The following is a 19,900-nucleotide window of genomic DNA, read 5'->3' as shown; positions in this document are numbered from 1 at the left end:
TCTGTGCTAGAAAAATGTAAACTTGTTATAAGCTTAATTAAATTAGTGACGATGTTTGCTTCTCTACTACTGATTCAAGTTGCTTAATTTTCCTTAGAGTTCTAACACTATATGTTGAGATTTTTTACCTCCTTACTCCTCATTATTTACTTCAATATTGACCACATTTATTGGTTCGACTAGCCTGACCTCCCGTAGCATCGCACAGGCACACTTGAACATTTAAACATATGGTAGGTTGCAATTAGGTACTCATATGGCGTAGAATTTGAACATTTAAACTAACAGAAAAAAATAAACTTCTCTCTCAGCAAGGGTGAGAAATGTTCCATACTTCATTGTCCGGTTTCTTCTTACTTATGGAGTATCATGTGTTATTTTTTGGGGGTATAGCTGATTTGAGATCATTGAATGAATTCTTGCAAGCGGCACCAAAGAATATCCCGGTACATTGTATATTCATTTTATTAGATTAGCAAATTCTATGAGATGTGATTGTGATCTTCACCCATAGCAACGCACAATCATGTTTGCTAGTAATATAAAAAAATTAGTCAGAAGTTGACCTTGCTTAATGGGATGCAGATGTTGGGGGTGGGAGTGGACTCGGACCTTTAGTGGTGTAGAAGTATTGATGTTTTTGGATGTGTTTGGTTACCTGGTTAACTATAGTCAATTTTTTAGAGCCAACTAGCTTACGCTTTGGTTTCCTATTTAAACCGCTTAGCCAGGTTCTGTTAATGCAAGGAGGGAGACTTAGCCAAGCTTAGCTAGTATGAGAAAAATGATCGTCCTAGCAAGTCAGGCTTGCATAGCCGCCTGCTGTAAAGCGATTGAGTCATGTCACCTCCATGTGTCACTTTTCCAGAGCCAACTAGCTTACATTTGGTTGCCAGTTTAAACCACTTAGCCAGGTTCTGTTAATGCAAGGAAGGAGACTTAGCCAAGCTTAGTACGAGAAAAATGACCATCCCAGCAAGTCAGGCTTGTATAGCCGTCTGCAGTAAAGCGATTGAGTCATGTCACCTCCATGTGGCACATCTCCTCCGTCTCCACCTTTGACATCACATTGTGCAACCCCACCTCGCCACCGCCGGCAACCTTGCGCCTCACCCATGCACACGGATAGCGGTGTCCCAAGCGGCGGTGCTCGCCCACACAGACGGTGGCACCTCGAGCGGCAGCGCCCCCACTATCGATCCCCGAGTGGTGCCGCTCGCCCACACGAACAATGGCACCCGCGACGGCTCTCCCATGGACAAGCCTTGAGCGACAACGGAAGAAAGAAAAGGGAGGAAGAGCTTAGCGCTAGGGAGGAAGAAAGGGAGGTGATGAGCAGTAAACTCACCTCATGGAGCAAGTAGGTGACCTTATTCAAGCCAAGCTGCCCTAACAAATAAGAAGTGTCCAAGCAAGGCTAACTTTGTATAGGCAACCAAACATCGAGCAAATGCATTGCTTAAGCTAGGCTTAGGCAAGCCAGGCTAAGATTTCTAGCCAGGCAACCAAACACATGTTCAAATACAAGTTTAGTAGAGAACATGGCACACACTGGATAATATTTCATCTGTTCTTTGTATTGCTCTTGCATGAGGGTGACTCAAGGGTGTCCCTATTTGCACCACTACAAGCCGTTGAAGTCAGCGACGGTGCGCCCCTCCCTGGTTGCAAGCTTGCCTTCCCTAAGTCTCTCCTCCACGTCATTGGGGGTGGTTTCAGCTCACCCACAACCAGATCCACCCCTCCTGCTCCGGACCTAATTTCCTCTTGTTTGGAGGGACGGCCCCCATTGTCATTGCTACTGGTAGCGTTGTCGCCACCGATCACCTGTCACCACCACTGCCAGTCGTGCCCGTCATCACTTCTATCGTCTCTCGCCATGCCCTTTTGGGCAGATCTACACTCGTTGGTATGCTCTTTGTGGCTGTTGTGGTGGGAGGCCACCACTGCCGGTGCAGGCTATCGCGCGCCATTCCATTGCCAAGGATTGCCGGTGTGGGCCACTGAGGCGGTGCGGTGGCACCTTCTTCCCCACATCAGGCTGGTTCGTGCCATGGTCATCATGCTCTTGCACTGTTCTTCTCTGACGACCATCGCTTCTACTCTAGGGAGGGCTCCCACCTCTTCTGTGTCCTGTGCGTGTGCGCCCTCATTGTTATAACTGCCTGCCGTCATCGTGTTGACTACTTGATTGAATTTTTGCTGATGGCTGTTTTGTGAAGTTGGGGTTTGAGGTGTCACGTGCAGAAAAAGCTCTGCCCGACATTTGACGGTGCTCACAAGCATAGTTTACTTTGCCGATGGCATTGTTGAGGTCACCCTATCTTCTTCATTTTGCTGGGTCAAAACTTGATCCAATTCTTGGATGGACAGACGACATTGACGTCTTTAGTAACTGACCTCCTTGGAGGCGGCACTTGCATAACCCTCCACACTCTATCTTTGGTAGCATACTTTATGGTTTAGGCGGTCTTTTTAAGTAGTCATGGTTTTTCTCATTGTCTAGGGTATCAGTAGTGTTAGGTCATTTTTGTAGGTTGTGGTGTTGTGATTTTCCCCCCTTTATTCTTGTTCTTGTTACATTGCACTTCGGAAACTCGCTGTAAACTGCATCTATATCATTCTTTTCTTCTTAATAAAATGTGTGGCTTAGCATGTTCGGATATCATAATGTCGTTGTCAGGATCGGCAGATCAAGACTTAGACTAGTAAATTTCTTTTATGCGCGTAAAGCCTCAGGTGGTGGCGTGGGAGATACGGATTTAGACTGGTTCGGGCAAGGGAAGCCCTACGTCCAGTATCGAGGATGTTCGTGTTGCCCACGCGGGGTTCTGTAGTATGGGGTTACAGATCGACGAGAGAGGGACTGGTCCCAAGTCTCTTTAGTGCTTATGCTCTCCGGGTGAGTCATTGTGTGCTGTGGCTTGTGGGAGAAGAAGCCGATCCCCCCTCCGGCCCTGGGTTCCGCCTTTTATATCGCAAGGGGGTGGCCGGAGTTACAGTTGGGATCGGGTAAAGAGGACTGTAAAGAGTAAAGTGTAGAATGGTAAAAAATACGGCAGGAAAGGAGGAGCAAGATCCTAGGCATCCGACGCCTCTGCCGGCCCTGGGCGAACGCCGGCGCGCATGCCGGAGGGGGAGGCCGCCGTATGCCAAGTGTTGTTGCACCCTACAGGTAGCTCCTTCGATACCCGTAGGCGTCGGGTCATGATGAGGGCGTTCCGTCGTTATCCTGGTGTCTGTTGGGGAGGACGATGGATGCTGTTGTTCAGACGATGGCTCCCGGAGGGAGGGCGTCGCATCCTTGCTGTGCGGGTCCCGAGGGCGCGTGGGGCCCGAGGACAGGCCGGTCTCTCCTTCGCTCCGGCCGGCGCAGGCCATGAGTACCCTGCGGCGAATGAGAGTCAGCCGCCGACACTGTAGCTTGCACGGGTACTTGTGACGGGTTGCGTGAGGAGCGCGGTCGTCCCTTCCCTCCGCCAGTCCTGCGGCGCATTTATGGCGAGGCCGACGGGGGGACCCACAGGATTTTGTCTGTCTTGCCCATCTGGACCGCATCCGAGGGGGATCCCTACCCTGGGGGCCCCATCGCGCCCGACCCCTTCCCTTGGGGTCGGACGAGGCGGAACTCCGTGGCGAGGGGTCGGGCGCCCCCGACCCCGAGATCGCAGTCGGGCGAGGTGGAAACTTTTGAGAGGGGGGGGGGTTGGACGTTCCCGATCCCCGCCCCTTGATCGGGCGAGGCGGAGCCTTGATCACGCCTAGGTGGGCCCAGGCCCTTGTGTCTGCTTCCTTAAGTGGTATGTTAGGGGATCGTTAATATTTCCCCCCAACAGTAGCCCCCGAGCCTGTGGTGGAGCAGAAGTGCTCCTCCGGAGGCTTCTTTCGCCGTTTCGCCGCGGACTCTGTTTTTTGGCGCGTTTGTTTTTATTTCAGCCTGGCTGGGGAACCTGCAAATTGTGACCACACGCGTGGTAGTTGGTTGCGAAACTGGCCCCCGAGCTCCTGCTCGTTGTAGGAAACCGATCGGGAGGCTAGGTCGACTTTTTGATCGTTGTCCCTCAAGCGTCCGTTCGCTAGGACGGAGGGGTTGAGCCGGGCCACGTTATCCGCGTTGGACGAACCGTGGTGCTCGTTTGAGCTGCAAACGGGTAGGTTCGAGTGGAGTCCCGGTCCCCGTTCGGGGGGGTCCGGCTCGGGCCAAGCTGGTGGCGCACTCCAATTTCCCGCCGGCCAGTTCATATAGTTCCTGGATCCGTTCGACCGGATCTGGGGGCTCGTTGCCTTTCCCCGTGGAAAAACCATGAATTTTGTACCGGGCGGGACTCGAATGTGAGGTTGGGACGCCCTTGGCTTTCGCTCGCCTGGGTATTGGCCGCTAGCGGACCCGTCCCTTCTCACCCCTTGCTCGGGGGATGTCCTGAGGCAGCTGTCGAACCCGTGTCGGGCCAGCTTTCGAACCTCTGGACCGTAATGGGCCGTAGGGGCGTTTTCAGCCTCGTATCCCTTTCTTACCTCCCTGCGGGCCTTGGGCCGGAAATGGAGCGGTCGTTGCGCTTGGGCCGAACGTGGGGGGCGTCGTGGGCGCACTACCCGGGAAGTGGAATTATGGGAAGCGCTGTCTCGCGAATCGAGGAGGATAGGATGTGCGTGCGGTTTTCGAAAAGGAAACGGGCGTGGCAGGGGCGTACCTGGCGCTGCATTTATGGCGGCAGGGGCGTCGATTTGGCTTCCCCGGTACCTTTCTTATAAAAGCAGGAGCTCGCCGCGCCGGTTCCGCTTTCCTTCCGCATTCGAGCCTTCTCACCTTCCAGCCTCACGCTCAGTTCATCTGCGCTCGCCTCGTTTCCTTCGCTCCAAGCCGCGTGCTCTTCTTCCCGTCACCGTCGATCTCCTCCCTCCTCCGGCGATGGGTTCCTGGGGGGTTTCTCATTTCACCTCCTCGCGCGCCGAGGGCCTGGTGCGGAAGGGTCTCCTCTGCGAGAGGACGGCGGCGGGCGAGTGGGAGCTGCCGGGGACGGAGCAAGTTGCGTCGCCTCCCCCCGGCTACGTCGTCTCCTTCGCTCACTTCCATGAGCGGGGGTTCGCTTCCCCCCCGAGCCGCTTCTTCCGCGGGCTCCTCCACCATTATGGGCTCGAGCTCTAGCACCTCAACCCCAACGGGATCAAGCACATTGTGGTGTTCGTCGCGCTGTGCGAGGGATTCCTGGGCATCGAGCCCCACTTCTCGCTGTGGAAATATTTTTTCACATTGAGTTTGTACCAGAAGTCGGGGAAAGCCGGGAGCCAGCAGCGGTCGCCTCCGGTGCCGATCGGGTGCGCCGGGATCCATCTTCGTCATACTCGCTCCAAGGAGTACATGACGGTGAAGACCTCGGCGTCCCACAAGGGGTGGCACAACCAGTGGTTCTACGTGAAGAGCTACCCGGACTCCCCTTTGCCGGCTTTCACCGGCCGCACCATCGACGCGACGCCAGAGGTATGGGCGTACGGGCCGGTGGAGAAGGAGAAGAAGCGGTTCTCCGACCTGCTGCAGGCCATCGAGCAGCTGAAGAGGAATGGGCTCACCGGCGCCGGGGTCATCGAAGCGTACCACACCCGACGGGTGGCGCCGCTGATGCTCCGGGTCTGGCCGCTTGGCGCCATGACCCCTGACGCGCCAACCGAGGGCACCGCCTTGGCGACGGGCGCGCTTGCCACCTTCGAGATCCGGCAACGGCTTCGGGAGGCGCTGGAGGACAGGGACGTCGAGTACCCGATTCCCGGGCACCCGCCGATGCGCCCGGAGCCGGGCTTCATAGACCTGGTAAGGAGTTGGGGCGTCGTCTTCCTTTCTTTGTGTCCTGCTATTTGTTGCCCTGACGTGGAGCTGCTTTGCGTTTGCAGGGCTCACTAACCCGGGTCGCGGACTCCCTTCTACCGGTGCCGGAAGATGCTGAACGGAGAGCTCGCAATCGTCTCCAAGCCGAGGCGTAGAAGCGCCGCAAGGACAAGGAGACGGCGAGGAAGCGGAAGAAGGCCGCCAAGGAGTTCCAGCGGCGGCAGAGGGGGTCGGTTGTGTCCGACGACGACGACGACGACGATGAAGATGAAGAGGATGAAGATGAGGAAGATGATGAGGAGGAAGAGCTGGTTCCCCCCCGATCGGGGGCCTTGGTGATTCGTGAGGCACCCCCGCAGACGGCCGCGGGAGGTGAAGCGGGGGAGGCGTCCACCCAGGCCTCGGCTCCTCCAGGCCCTGGGGCTGTGCCTCAGGGGCCGGCACAGCGCGCGCCCCAAGAGCTAGCGCGGGCCGCCCCCAGGGGTCGGCTCAGGACGTCCCCCAGGAGCAGGTGCAGGACGCCTCCCAGGGGTCGGCGCAAGGCGTCCCCCAGGATCGGGCGCGGGACGCTGCCCCGGGGTCGGCAAGGGGTGCCCCCCTGGTGTTGACACGGGGCGCCCCTCAGGGGTCTTCGGAGCCTGCCCCCGCTGCGGCTTTGGGTCCGGCGTGGGGCGCTCCCCAGGAGTCCGTTCGGGGCACTCCTCGGGGGTCCGTGGAGCCCGCTTCCACCGCCGTGCCCGCTGCCGGAGAGCAGCGAAGCAGCGACAAGCGGCCGTTGCCGGATGCCCCGGGGTCGGCGTCCGGCTCCGAGTCGAAGCGTGCGCGCCGCCCTTGCACTTCAAGGGCGTAAGTTGGCCTTCCCTACGTGTCGTTCCTCTCCTCTTTTTTCGTTTGTTTCAGCTGACGTCTGGCCGTCGATGTGTAGCACTACTCCCCGTGGCCTCACCCTGCAGCTGGCGCCCAAGAAGGCGCTGCGGTTGTCGGCCTCCTCTGGGGGGCGGGCCGCGGCCCTGCCCGCGGCGAGCGGCGGGGTTCCTGGTGCGGCCGCGGATCCCCCCGCGGAGGTGGCCCCTGTGGCGGCGGCTGGCGGAGCGACGGCGGTGTCAGCCGCGGGAGGGGGAGCGGACTCTACTCCGCCTTCGGTTGCTCCGGTCGCCCCTTCAGCTCAGGGCGTGATCCTCCCGGGCTCTCAGGCCGGGGAGGCGATCGACCTCGACGCCGACGAGGCAGAGGAGGCGGCGGCAACGGGAGGTAGGGCGGATGCCCCCGCAGCCGTGGCGGGATCAGAGGCGGAGGGAGCGCCTGCTCCCGGAGGCGCGGCGGCGGCTGAGGCAGTGGTGACGGAGGCAGGGGCCTCCGCCCCGATCGCCCCCGTGGGAGTGGCTCCGGCGGCTGAGGTGGAGGTGCCCACCGGGATACCGTTGGCGGCCTTGGCGGCGACGAGCGTGCAGGTGCCGGGGCCGTCGATAGATCCGGCGGCTTCTAGTGCCATGGTGCCGACCTCGACGGCAGCGTCAGGGTCGGCCCCTATCTCAGCCTCGGCTTCTTCCGTTCCCAGGGCGTGGAGAGGGTCCGTCCTCCGCTGGTCATCCCGCGATGACCCGCTGAGGCATCTCTTCGCGCTGGACGCCGCCGCCGAGTGGCACAAGTGGCAGGCGGTGCAGGGCGGCATTGCCCAGGTCCAGGCGGCTCTGTCTTCGGCGCTGGGAGTTCTGGGCAACACCGTCCTCCTCGGCAGCCAGGTATGTTGCTCCTACTGTTGGTGATGAGTACCTCCCTTCTGCCTTTTGCCTTAACGGCGTGTTGCTTTGCAGGCTCTCCAAGAGGGCAGTTGGGGGAAATCTGATTTCCTCCGGCGGTAGCAGGGTCTCTGGGATCGCTTCAATACCGAAAGGGAGCGCACCAGGGACCTGTCCCTGCAACTCGGCGCCGCCCAGGGGGTCATTCGCGACCTGCAAGGGCGTGAGCGGGCGGCGTCGGAGGAGGCGTGGCGTGCGGGGGCCAGGCTCCAAGCCGTCACCGAGAAGGCCTGCCTCGACCTCGAGGAGTTCCAGGCCATCGCCGAAAGGGCCCGCCGTGATGCCGAGGGGCTTCAAGCTGCTACTGAGAGGGCCCGCCGCGACGCCGAGGAGCTTGCGCAGCTGAGGGGGGAGCGTGACGCCCTCCGCACGGAGGCCGGCCAACTTCGCTCGCAAGTGCAGGGACTTCAATCCGCCGTGTCCCGAGGGGCCGACCGGGAGCGTGAGCTGAAGACCCAGGCCGACGGTGAGGTTTTTTCCGTTCCTGCGTTCCCGTGTTGTTTGTGTTCTGTTCTCTGACTTGGTGGGATTTTCTGGGTGGTTTCTGCAGGTGAAATCGCCAAGTTGCGGGGCCTGCTCGACGAGGAGCGCGGTGAGCACAGCGCCCTGCGAGATGCGGCCCGCGTCGTCTGCGACGACTTTGGCGTAGCTCTGGAGGAGGGGTCGAGCTCTCTGCCGGCTCGTGTCCTCGGGGTACGCCATCGCCGTCGCGAGATCGCCGTGGACGCGCTTCACCTTGGCGTGCGGCGAGCCTTCAGGGTCTTCGGCTCTCACTATTCTGGCATCAACTTTGCCGGGATGAGTGAAGGGTACGCCGCGAGCTACACCGAAGCTGAGCTGGACGAGATCGATGCCGCGGTGACCGCGCCGGCGGAGGCCCTCACGAAGCTCCTGGAGGATGAGGCCGCCCCTCCTGCCGACCCCTCGTCAAGTTAGCTGTGCCGGGCTGGCGCCCCAAAAAAGTTTGTAATTATGTCAGTCTTTGAACTCGTTTTGCGTTGGCCATACGGGCCTGTTCTATGACTTTTGTTGCGTGAAAAAACCCGATTCCCTTTGTTGGTTCTTTGGGCTCGAAAGCTTAGAATGCGTTGCCGGGTGCGTCAATAAGTTTTGATGAGCGAAGGTGCCGTAGCCGCTGGGGCGTAGGTTTTTTCGCGGTCCGATCAAAACTTGCCTGAGCACCATTCACGCATCCTTCTCTTTTTGCGTCCAAAGGTCTAGAAAGGGAGTGTTCGGTTTGAAAAAGAAAAAACCGTTTCTTTTAGGTGGCGCCAAGCGGCTGGGGTCGGGACCCTTGATAACCCCCGAGGGGTATGCGGTCCTGGAGCAAGGCCAGGGTCGGATACCCCTGAGCTTAAAGGAAAAGGCCTGAACCGAGGTGGCTCGGGGTTTCTTTTTTCGCTAGAGAACAAAACTGGTAGCCCCCGAGGGGTATGCGGCCCTGGAACGAGGCCAGGGTCGGATGCCCCTGAGCTTAAATGAAAGAACGGAAATGACGACAAGTTTATGCAGAACCTGGAAATAAAAGCTATGGGTAAAAGCGCCTTAGCTGTTCTATGTTCCAGGCGTTGCTGAAGATCTGCCCGTCGGGAGTTGCCAGCCTGTAGGTGCCTGGTTGTAGTACTTGTACGATGATGAACGGGCCTTCCCATGGGGGAGTCAACTTGTGCTGATCCCTGTTGTCCTGGACGAGGCGGAGCACTAAATCACCGACGTTGAAGGCGCGGCCTTGTATCTTGCGGCTGTGGTAACGCCGTAGGGCCTGCTGGTATTTAGCCGAGTGTAGTAGGGCTACATCTCGTGCCTCGTCGAGTTGATCTTGTGCGTCCTCGAGTGATGCCTGGTTTCCCTGTTCGTCGTATGCCTTGACCCTCGGTGATCCGTACTCTAGGTCGGTGGGCAAAATGGCCTCTGACCCATAGATCATGAAGAACGGGGTGAACCCTGTCGCCCGGCTGGGGGTCGTCCTCAAGCTCCAGAGGACTGCTGGAAGCTCCGCAACCCACCGTCCGCCGAACTTTTTAAGGCGGTCGAAGATCCGTGGCTTGAGACCCTGGAGTATCATGCCGTTGGCTCGCTCGACTTGCCCGTTCGTGCGGGGGTGCGCCACTGCCGCCCAATCCACTCGAATGTGGTGGTCGTCGTAGAACTGGAGAAATCTCTTCCCGGTGAACTGCGTGCCGTTGTCGGTGATGATGGAATTTGGGATCCCGAAGCGGTGGATGATGTCGGTGAAGAACTGTACCGCTTGCTCGGACCTGATTTGCGCCACTGGTCTTGCTTCGATCCATTTGGAGAACTTGTCGACAGCGACGAGCAGATGGGTGAAGCCCCCGGGCGCCCTCTTGAAGGGTCCGACGAGATCCAGCCCCCAGACCGCAAACGGCCATGTGATGGGGATGGTTTGCAATGCCTGCGCGGGCAGGTGAGTTTGGCGGGCAAAGAACTGGCATCCTTCACAGGTGCGGACTACCTGGGTGGCATCCGCGACCGCGGTTGGCCAGTAAAAACCCTGTCGGAAGGCGTTGCCAACGAGTGTCCTTGGCACGGCGTGGTGACCACAAGCCCCAGCATGGATATGCTGGATCAGCGCCTTTCCCTGCTCGATCGGGATGCAGCGCTGGAGGATCCCAGTATGACTTCTCTTGTAGAGCTCCTGGTCAATGATGGTGAAGGATTTTACACGGCGCGCGATCCTGCGGGCTTCTGTTTTGTCTGCCGGGAGCGTGCCGCGGACAAGGTAGTCGAGGTACGGGGTTCTCCAGTCGATTGGGGGTCGGCCCCCGCCGCGGGGTCTGCCGTGATTTCCATGACCACGGGGTCGGACGGCTTGGCTTCCAGGGCCGAGTCGGGTAAGGCAGCGTTGATTCCCTCGGGACCGGTGCTCGGGTCCGGGACAGGTGGCGCGCTGCCGGCCTCCCCCGGCTCGGGTCCCGACCCCAGGGCTGGGAGTGCTTCGCCGACCCCTGCCGGCTCCAGATAACGGATTGAAGGCTTCAACTGGTCGCTAACGAAAACGCCGTCGGGGACGGGCATCCGGCCGGACGCCGCCTTCGCCAGCTCGTCAGCGGCTTCGTTGAAGCGCCTTGCGACGTGGTTGAGCTCCAACCCGTCGAACTTGTCCTCGAGCTTACGGACCTCGTTGCAGTAGGCTGCCATTTTGGGGTCATGGCAGCTCCACTCCTTCATGACTTGTTCGACGACCAACTGAGAATCGCCCCGGACGTCTAGCTGACGGATACCCAGCTCGATGGCGATGCGGAGCCCGTTGAGTAGGGCTTCGTACTCGGTGACATTATTGGATGCAGGGAAATGGAGGCGGATCATGTACCTGATGTGCACGCCCAATGGAGAGACGAAGACGAGGCCTGCTCCGGCGCAGGCCCTCATCAGTGTCCCGTCGAAGTACATCGTCCAGTACTCCTGCTCCTCTGGCACCGACGGTGCTTGTACCTCCGTCCACTCGGCCACGAAGTCGGCAAGTACCTGGGACTTGATGGCGGTGCGGGGGACGTAGGTGATACCCTGGTCCATAAGCTCGAGCGCCCACTTCGCGATCCTTCCTGTGGCATTTGGGTTCCAGATTACTTCACCAAGCGGGAATGATGAAACGACCGTTACCGGGTGGGAGGTGAAGTAGTGACGCAGCTTCCTCTTCGTGATAAGGATGGCGTAGACGAGCTTCTGGATCTGTGGATATCGTGTCTTGGACTCGGACAAGACTTCGCTAATGAAGTACACCGGGCGTTGCACCTTAAGAGCGTGACCCTCCTCCTCCCGCTCCACCACTAGGGCCGCGCTGACCACCTGGGTGGTCGCCGCGACGTAGAGCAGGAGGGACTCGCCGTCGGCGGGCGGGACTAGAATTGGGGCCTTTGTTAGGAGGTCCTTGAGTCGGTCAAGTGCCTCCTGGGCCTCGCTGGTCCATTCGAAGCGGTCAGACTTCTTCAGGAGCCGATAGAGAGGAAGACCTCGCTCGCCGAGGCGCGAGATGAAGCGGCTTAGAGCTGCTAAGCACCCCATGACGCGCTGCACCCCCTTTATGTTCCGGATTGGCCCTATGTCGCTGATGGCCGCTATCTTCTCCGGGTTTGCCTCGATGCCGCGCACGGAGATGACGAATCCTAACAGCATGCCCCTTGGGACACCGAACACACATTTCTCGGGATTGAGCTTAATACGCTTATCCCTCAGCCTTTTGAAGGCTAGCTCCAGGTTGGGAACGAGCTGGTCACCCTTCCTGGATTTAACCACGATGTCGTCGACGTAGGCCTCAACGGTTCGCCCGATGAGATTTCCGAAGCACTTCAGCATGCATCGCTGGAAGGTAGCCCCCGCGTTTTTGAGGCCGAACGGCATCTTAACGTAGCAGTAGGGACCAAAGGGGGTGATGAAGGAGGTAGCGAGCTGGTCGGCCTCTTTCATCGCGATCTGGTGGTAACCGGAATATGCGTCGAGGAAGCTGAGGGTCTCGCACCCGGCGGTTGAGTCGATTATTTGATCTATGCGTGGCAAAGGAAACGGATCCTTTGCACACGCTTTGTTGAGACCGGTATAATCGACACACATCCTCCATTTCCCGTTCTTTTTTGGTACAAGGACAGGATTGGCCAGCCACTCGGGGTGGCGCACTTCCTTGATGAACCCGGCCGCTAGGAGCTTCTGGAGCTCTTCACCAATGGCCCTGCGCCTTTCCTCGTCGAAACGGCGCAAGCCTTGCTTCACCGGTTTGGAGCCGGCCCTGATGTTCAAGGAATGCTCGGCGACTTCTCTCGGGATGCCAGGCATGTCCAAGGGCTTCCACGCGAAGACGTCGCTGTTCGCGCGGAGGAAGTCGACGAGCGCGCTTTCCTATTTGGGGGATAGAGCCGCGCTGATCCGCACAACCCCACCATCGGAACAGCCGGGATCGAGAGGGACTTCCTTGATACCTTCGGTGGGCTCAAAGGAGGTATTCGACTGCTTGGCGTCGGGTTGATCTTTGGTCACCTCCGCAAGCTGGACAGCCATGCCGCTCGTGACGGTGATGGCCGCGGCATACTCGCAACACTCTACGTCGCACTCATATGCCTTCTGGAAGGTTGTGCCGACGGTGATGACCCCGTTGGGCCCTGGCAGCTTGAGCTTGAGGTAGGTGTAGTTGGGGATTGCCATGAACTTCGCGTAGCACGGCCGTCCTAAGATGGCATGGTAGGTTCCGCGAAACCCCACCACCTCGAAGGTGAGGACCTCCTTCTTATAGTTGGAAGGGGTCCCAAACGTAACGGGCAGGTCGATTTGCTCGAGGGGCGTCGCCTGCTTCCCTGGCACGACGCCATGGAAGGGTGCCTTGCTGGGACGGAGGCGGGAGCGATCGATCCCCATAGCGTCGAGAGTCTCGGCGTAGAGGAGGTTGAGGCCGCTGCCCCCATCCATGAGTACCTTGGTGAGGCGCGTCGTGCCGACGATGGGGTCAACGACGAGAGGATAACGCCCCGGATGTCGGACGCGTCCAGGGTGGTCGGACCTATCGAAGGTGATGGCCGGCCCGGACCAGTCGAGGAAGGCCGGAGTCGCAGGCTCGGCCGCGTAGACCTCCCGGCGCTCCAGCTTTTGCTGGCGCTTGGTGTCGTACGCTGCGGAGCCGCCGAAGATCATGAAGCAGCCGTCGACTTTAGGGAAGCCGTCTTCCTTCTCTTCGTCACCCTTCTTTTCCTCATCAGGCTTCCGCTTCCGGTCGCCTTTCACTGGATTGCCCACAAAGTACCTCTTCATGAGGTTACAGTCTTTGTAGGCGTGCTTGACGGGGAACTCGTGGTTCGGGCACGGTCCCTCGAGAAACTTGTCGAAGAAGCCGGGAGCGCCTTCGGGGGGCGGCTGCCCCCGCTTGCGCTCGACTGCGGCCACGAGGGGGGCCTCGCGCCGCTGCTTGCCCTTCTTCTTCTGCTGGCGGTTGGAAGTGCCTTCGTCGGCGTCCTCCTCTCGTTTCGCCTTGCCTTTGGAACGATCGAAGATCGCTCCGACTGCCTCTTCGTCGGAGGCGTAGCTAGTGGCGATATTGAGGAGCTCTTCCGTGGTTCGCAGGCCTCGGCGCCCCAGCTCGTGGACGAGGGGTCGGCAAGAGGTCCCTGCTAGGAAGGCACTTATGACGTCGGCGTCCGCGACGTTGGAGAGCTCGGTGCGCTTTCTGGAGAAGCGCCGGATGTAATCCCGGAGGGACTCGTCCGCCCCCTGACGATAGCTCCGGAGATCCCAGGAGTTGCCGGGGCTCGTGTACATCCCTTGGAAGTTTCCTATGAAAACCTCTTTCAGGTCGTTCCAGTTGCGAACGCGTCCCGAAGGGATATGTTCTAGCCAAGCTCGTGTGGAGTCTGCCAGGAAAAGGGGTAGGTTGCGGATGATAAACAGGTCATCATCCGCCCCGCCGGCTTGACATGCAAGCCGGTAATCGCTGAGCCATACTCCAGGATTTGTCTCCCCTGAGTATTTGGCTACACTCGTGGGTTGCCTGAAGCGCGGCGGAAAGGGCGCATTTAGGATGCGCGCGGAGAAGGCCCGAGGCCCAGCCATTCCTGGGCTCGAGCTGCGGTCTTCCCCGCTGTCGTAGCGCCCGCCACGGTGGACGTGGTAGCCTCGATCTGCCCCGTCCTCCCTGTCCGCGCGGGAGCGTCTCCGCACGTTCAGGGTGTCGCGGGCGTCGCGGACGAGACCGACACGCTGGTGGACGGATCGAGCCTCGCCTCCCGCGGGTGGCGGGGTCCGTCGGGCGGACGCGGCGTGATTCGCCCCCGGAGGGGGTTGATGGACAGATTTCCCCCGCCGTTCTGGGGGCGCGTCAGGCGTCGCCCGGCTGGCGTTCTGCCCGCGTCGCCGGGACGCCAAACTTTCCGCCTGCTGGACGGCAGCGCACTCGAGCAGGTTGCTTATCTCTTGGCGTGCCCGTCGCTCCTCGGGCGTCGCTGGTTCGGGGAGCTGTCGGAGCAACACCGTCGCGGCTGCGACGTTTTGGCTAGCGCGGGCAAAGAGCAGCGGACGCTCTCCGTCCGCGCAGATGCGTTGCTGGACGTCGCGCGCCCGTTGTCGCGCTCCCCCTTCGTGGTGGGGGTGCTCTACTTCTTGGTGGGCGCCCACGCGCGCTTCTGGTTGCCGAGAGCCCTCCGGGGCCCTTGGTAAGGCTCCAGTTGTAGCAGCGGCGCGCGAGGGGGGAGCCTGTCGTCTCCCCTCGGCATCATCGCCGTTGGACCCCTCAGAGTGCGTGTCGACCACAAGGCACTCGCGCGAGGGGTGAGGACTCCCGCTGCTGGAGCCAGCGTCAGAGATTGTCCTCCCCACGCCTACGAGCTCGCTGCTCGCGGGCGACGTGGTCAAGGACCGCGCTAGGAGGCGTCCGTATGCCCCCGTGGCGTTGCGTAGCCCGAAGGGCTGTCCCCCTGGTGAGGTCCTTCTGGTAGGCGACTGGCCACTCGCCGCTGTCCTGGCGGCGGGGCCGAGGGCAGCAGGACGAGCGGGCAAGACGACGACAGGGATCAGCTCGATCCCTTCCCCGGTGGCGAGGAAGTCCAGGCTCCCGAAACGGATTAGGGAGCCCGGAGCAAAGCTGCTATCGTAATTGGCCATCTGAGGCTGGAGATGTACGCGCAAAGGTCCCCTACCTGGCGCGCCAACTGTCGTTGTCAGGATCGGCGGATCAAGACTTAGACTAGTAAATTTCTTTTATGCGCGTAAAGCCTCAGGTGGTGGCGTGGGAGATATGGATTTAGACTAGTTCGGGCAAGGGAAGCCCTACGTCCAGTATCGAGGATGTTCGTGTTGCCCACGTGGGGTTCTGTAGTAGGGGGTTACAGATCGACGAGAGAGGGACTGGTCCCAAGTCTCTTTAGTGCTTATGCTCTCCGGGTGAGTCGTTGTGTGCTGTGGCTTGTGGGAGAAGAAGCCGATCCCCCCTCCGGCCCTGGGTTCCGCCTTTTATATCGCAAGGGGGTGGCCGGAGTTACAGTTGGGATCGGGTAAAGAGGACTGTAAAGAGTAAAGTGTAGAATGGTAAAAAATACGGCAGGAAAGGAGGAGCAAGATCCTAGGCGTCCGACGCCTCTGCCGGCCCTGGGCGAACGCCGGCGCGCATGCCGGAGGGGGAGGCCGCCGTATGCCAAGTGTTGTTGCACCCTACAGGTAGCTCCTTCGATACCCGTAGGCGTCGGGTCATGATGAGGGCGTTCCGTCGTTATCCTGGTGTCTGTTGGGGAGGACGGTGGATGCTGTTGTTCAGACGATGGCTCCCGGAGGGAGGGCGTCGCATCCTTGCTGTGCGGGTCCCGAGGGCGCGCGGGGCCCAAGGACAGGCCGGTCTCTCCTTCGCTCCGGCCGGCGCAGGCCATGAGTACCCTGCGGCGAATGGGAGTCAGCCGCCGACACTGTAGCTTGCACGGGTACTTGTGACGGGTTGCGTGAGGAGCGCGGTCGTCCCTTCCCTCCGCCAGTCCTGCGGCGCATTTATGGCGAGGCCGACGGGGGACCCACAGGATTTTGTCTGTCTTGCCCATCTGGACCGCATCCGAGGGGGATCCCTGCCCTGGGGGCCCCATCGCGCCCGACCCCTTCCCTTAGGGTCGGACGAGGCGGAACTCCGTGGCGAGGGGTCGGGCGCCCCCGACCCCGGGGTCGCAGTCGGGCGAGGCGGAAACTTTGGAGAGGGTGGGGTCGGACGTTCCCGATCCCCGCCCCTTGATCGGGCGAGGCGGAGCCTTGATCACGCCTAGGTGGGCCCGGGCCCTTGTGTCTGCTTCCTTAAGTGGTATGTTAGGGGATCGTTAATATTTCCCCCCAACACATAAGATGGCTCTCTGCATGGAATTTAAAGATAACGGACACTACTATCTGATTTGTATTACTCTGATGGCTCAAATCGAAAATGGGCGTCTTAGATGAGGTTTACAGTTTAAAAACCATGCGCAACCATTGCTGGTCCAAAACAAATCTGCGGCTGAGTTTTCTTGAAAAGTGCAAGAGGCCCAACTGGTGTCAGCCTATCAAATTTGGCCTGTTTATGAGTATGCTTCTGGGCTTTGCTCTAGTGAAGAGCGCACCACCCTGTGATACTCCTCCCGTCCCACGTGGAGTGTCATTTTAATTTTGTTCTAACTCAAAGCATCTGATATTTGACCAAATTTATATAAAAATATATTAATGTTTTTGATATCTAACAAATTTTATTAAATTTATTATGAAATATATTTTCATAGTATACCTATTTAGTGTTATAAATATTAATACTCTTCGTTGTAAACTTAGTCGAACTTAAAATAGTTTGACTTAGAACAAACCTAAAATGACACTCTTTCTGGGATGGAGGGAGTACTTGTCGGCATTCAAATGGCTAGGTCTTCTGGAACTATTTTGGCATTTAATAATTTGACACTCAATGCTATGTGTCATACTCTCCCTCCATCCCAAATTACAATTTGTTTTGGTTTTTCTAGACTTTGCTATGTATATAAACATTGCGTATATCTAGATACATAGAAAAGGTTATGAATCTAGAAAAGTCAAAATGAATAGTATTTTGGAATGGAGGGGTAGCCGTTAGTTGCGTACTTGCGTACCTCACCACGCATCCGTTAATTATTAGAAAAATGTTAAACTTTAAAACTTCCGACAAACAGCTTAGCTAAATTATGCTCCCTCGGTTTAAATATATGATGTTTTGAATTATTTTGCTTGTTCTAAGTCATATATTTAAAATGGAGGTAGTATGTGTTTCGTGTACAAAAGTCGATGATTATTCAATTATAGTTATATTCAAATGAAATTTAATATGATAGCAACTTTTATCACAACTAGTTCTAGTAATACGGAGTATATCACCAGAGAAATCAAAATAAAGGAAAAGTTCCGACGAGTTCCTAAAAAAGTGTGTTCTATATCCACTCAAGAAAAAGTATGTTCCATATTGATGGACGACGGATGCTTTTCTCTAGCGCAACAACATGAACAAACAGGTGGCACAGAGGCCGAAGATCGTCCCGAGCCAGAACGGCAACCCAAACATCTGGCTTCCAACGGCGAGGAAACTCCCATCATGCTCGGGCGGTCCGACCACGCCGTTGCCGTCACAGTACTCGCCGTGAAGGCCAGGGTTGCCGGCGAAGCTGGAGCAGGGGAACGTGGAGAACTGGCCACCGACGGGGACCAGGCCACGCAGCCTGTTGTAGGAGACGTCGAAGCACGACAGGAAGGTCAGCCTCGCGAGCGACGCCGGCATCTCTCCGGCGAGCTCGTTGTTCGACAGGTCAAGCGTCTCAAGGGCGCTCAGGGTCGCCAGCGTCGCCGGGATCGGCCCGGACAGCGCGTTCCAGCTCAGGTTCAGAATCTTCAGTGCCCGGAGGCCGCCGATCTCCGGCGGGATAACGCCGGTCAGGTCGTTCCCGCTCAGGTCCAGCGACGGCGGGATGTAGCGGTCGTACCAGAGCTGACCCCGGTCGACGTGCCAGTTGTACAGCAGCACGCCGTACTCGGACATGGACACCTGCGCGCACGGGGCGTCGTCGCCGGCGAGCGACCTCAGGCGCGCCAGGGAGAGCGGGATCTCCCCGGTCAGCGCGTTGTTCGAGAGGTCGATCCGGTAGAGCGAGTCGAAGCCGCCGAGCCACGGCGGGATCTCGCCGGCCAGCCGGTTCCACGACAGGTCCAGCACGCTCAGGCGGGCGCTGGCGCGCAGCCACGGCGGCACGGCGCCGCGGAGCGCGCAGTTGGCGATGCCGAGCAGCCGCAGGCTTGGGAACCCCCGGATGCCGGCGGCGGCGGCGGGCATCTCCTCGCCGTGGAAGCTGCTGGTGAGGATTAGGACGGCGAGGGCGCGGCACTCCTGGAGCGTCCGGAGCGCCTGCGCTATGCCGGCGACGCGGTTGATGCCGATGTTGAAGAAGGACAGCGCCTGCAGGCGCCGGAAAGCTGACGGGACCGGCCCGGAGAAGTTGTTGCGGCGGAGGTTGAGCACCCTGAGTTCCCGGCATCGCGAGAGGCTCGCCGGGAGGTGGCCGCTCAGCCGGTTCCAGCCGAGATGGAGGGCGCGGAGCCTCGTCAGGCGCGAGAAGTTCAAACCGAGAGTGCCGTGCAGGGAGTTGTTCGCCATGTTCAGGTACTCGAGCTCCGAGCACGCCGACAGCGAGCTGGGCACGACTCCGGTAAGCCGGTTGGACTCGGCCGAGAACCTTCGCAGCCGTGGAAGCCCGCGAAACACGCCGGCCCGCAGGCTCGTTAGGTTGTTGAGGGAGATGTCGAGGTGCACGAGCCTGGAGGCATCCGGCGGCGCCGGCTTCGCGCCGCCGAGCTCGCCGGTGAGGTTGTTATCGCTGAGGTCCAGCACCCGCAGCCGCGGCATGCGCAGGAGCTCCGGCGGCACGGCGCCATGGATTGAGTTCCGGGAGAGGTTGAGGACGCGCAGCTCGTCCATGCGAGCCAGCGTGCCCGGCAGGGCGCCAGCAAAGCCCCGGCCGGCGAGGTCCAGGCTGACCACCCGGAGCCCATCATATGCCCCGAACCGGTGGCAACGGACCCCGATCCAGCGGCAACAGTCGCCGGAGTAGATCTCCGCGCCTGGCCACCCGTTGATCGCCGCGTCAAGATTGTTGGCGAAGCTAGAGAGTGCGATCCGGTCGGCGGGAGCGCAGCTCCAGACGCCATGAGGGAGTTGGCACATCAAGGAGAAAATCAAGACCGAGCTTGCTACGAGAGGGAGCTCACTGACACGAAGCATTGCGCTGTTACTGTCAATGCGAGAAGACCAACCATCATGCAAACATTGTTATAGCTGGAGTCTGGCGAGGGGATGCACAATTCTGCACGTCATCAATTTGTTGGGGACTGCCCCATAAATGCCCCGGAGCTGGCGTGGAGCTCTCCCCGACACCAACACTAACTTTGTGGTTACACTCTTCCCCGAAGGTAATAATTAACCGAAGCTAACTGGTTCAAAGATGTTCGTTCTATGGTTTTGTAGGCGAGGATTCCTGAAGTTGAAACCTCCACGGAACTCCCAGCGACTTGACTTCGAGGAGATGCCACAACCAGAGTCCGAGGTTAGTTGATCTCGACCAACGAAGGTGGAGTACGCACGGAGGCGTACTTGGTGCGGGCGAAGCTGACGAGTAGGAAAAGGAGAAGTTAGGATAGTCCTGGAGTTGCATCAACTGAGGAGCACTTTGGTAATAAAGATTTTGGGAGGGGCTAGAAATGTAATCTTACTTGAAAGCGACATCTTGAGTAAGGGTCAAGTCACTGTCTTGTATGGGATATGCCTAGGATG

At 59.0% G+C, this 19,900-nt stretch overlaps 3 protein-coding genes across 3 annotated transcripts; all 3 read right to left on the bottom strand.

The window, feature by feature from the left end:
• Nucleotides 1-9,580: 9,580 nt before the first annotated feature.
• On the bottom strand, nucleotides 9,581-10,342 carry LOC106804234 (the record flags this gene model as incomplete). Its single annotated transcript, XM_014804924.2, has 2 exons — nucleotides 9,581-9,793; nucleotides 9,980-10,342. Coding segments are annotated over 2 exons (576 nt in total), but the record flags the coding sequence as incomplete, so codon positions are not given.
• A 2,129-nt stretch (nucleotides 10,343-12,471) lies between these two features.
• On the bottom strand, nucleotides 12,472-13,035 carry LOC111256697. Its single transcript, XM_022825093.1, has one exon. The coding sequence runs from the start codon at nucleotides 13,033-13,035 to the stop codon at nucleotides 12,472-12,474; it is 564 nt and encodes a 187-aa protein (XP_022680828.1).
• Nucleotides 13,036-17,569: 4,534 nt separating this feature from the next.
• Nucleotides 17,570-19,294, bottom strand: LOC101782677 (phytosulfokine receptor 1-like). Its single transcript, XM_012844548.1, has one exon. It carries the CDS (start codon nucleotides 19,292-19,294, stop codon nucleotides 17,570-17,572), a length of 1,725 nt encoding a protein of 574 aa, XP_012700002.1.
• Nucleotides 19,295-19,900: the final 606 nt, after the last annotated feature.

The sequence above is a fragment of the Setaria italica genome, chromosome III (assembly GCF_000263155.2).
Source record: "Setaria italica strain Yugu1 chromosome III, Setaria_italica_v2.0, whole genome shotgun sequence".
NCBI classification, from domain to species: domain Eukaryota; kingdom Viridiplantae; phylum Streptophyta; class Magnoliopsida; order Poales; family Poaceae; genus Setaria; species Setaria italica.
Note: the sequence above shows the minus strand (reverse complement) of the source record. Positions and strands in the feature narration are given on the sequence as shown.

Coding starts and splice junctions, on each gene's coding strand:
- LOC101782677 (XM_012844548.1), bottom strand. CDS start 19,294: ATGTGCCAACTCCCTCATGGCGTCTGGAGCTGCGCTCCCGCCGACCGG.
- LOC111256697 (XM_022825093.1), bottom strand. CDS start 13,035: ATGGATGGGGGCAGCGGCCTCAACCTCCTCTACGCCGAGACTCTCGAC.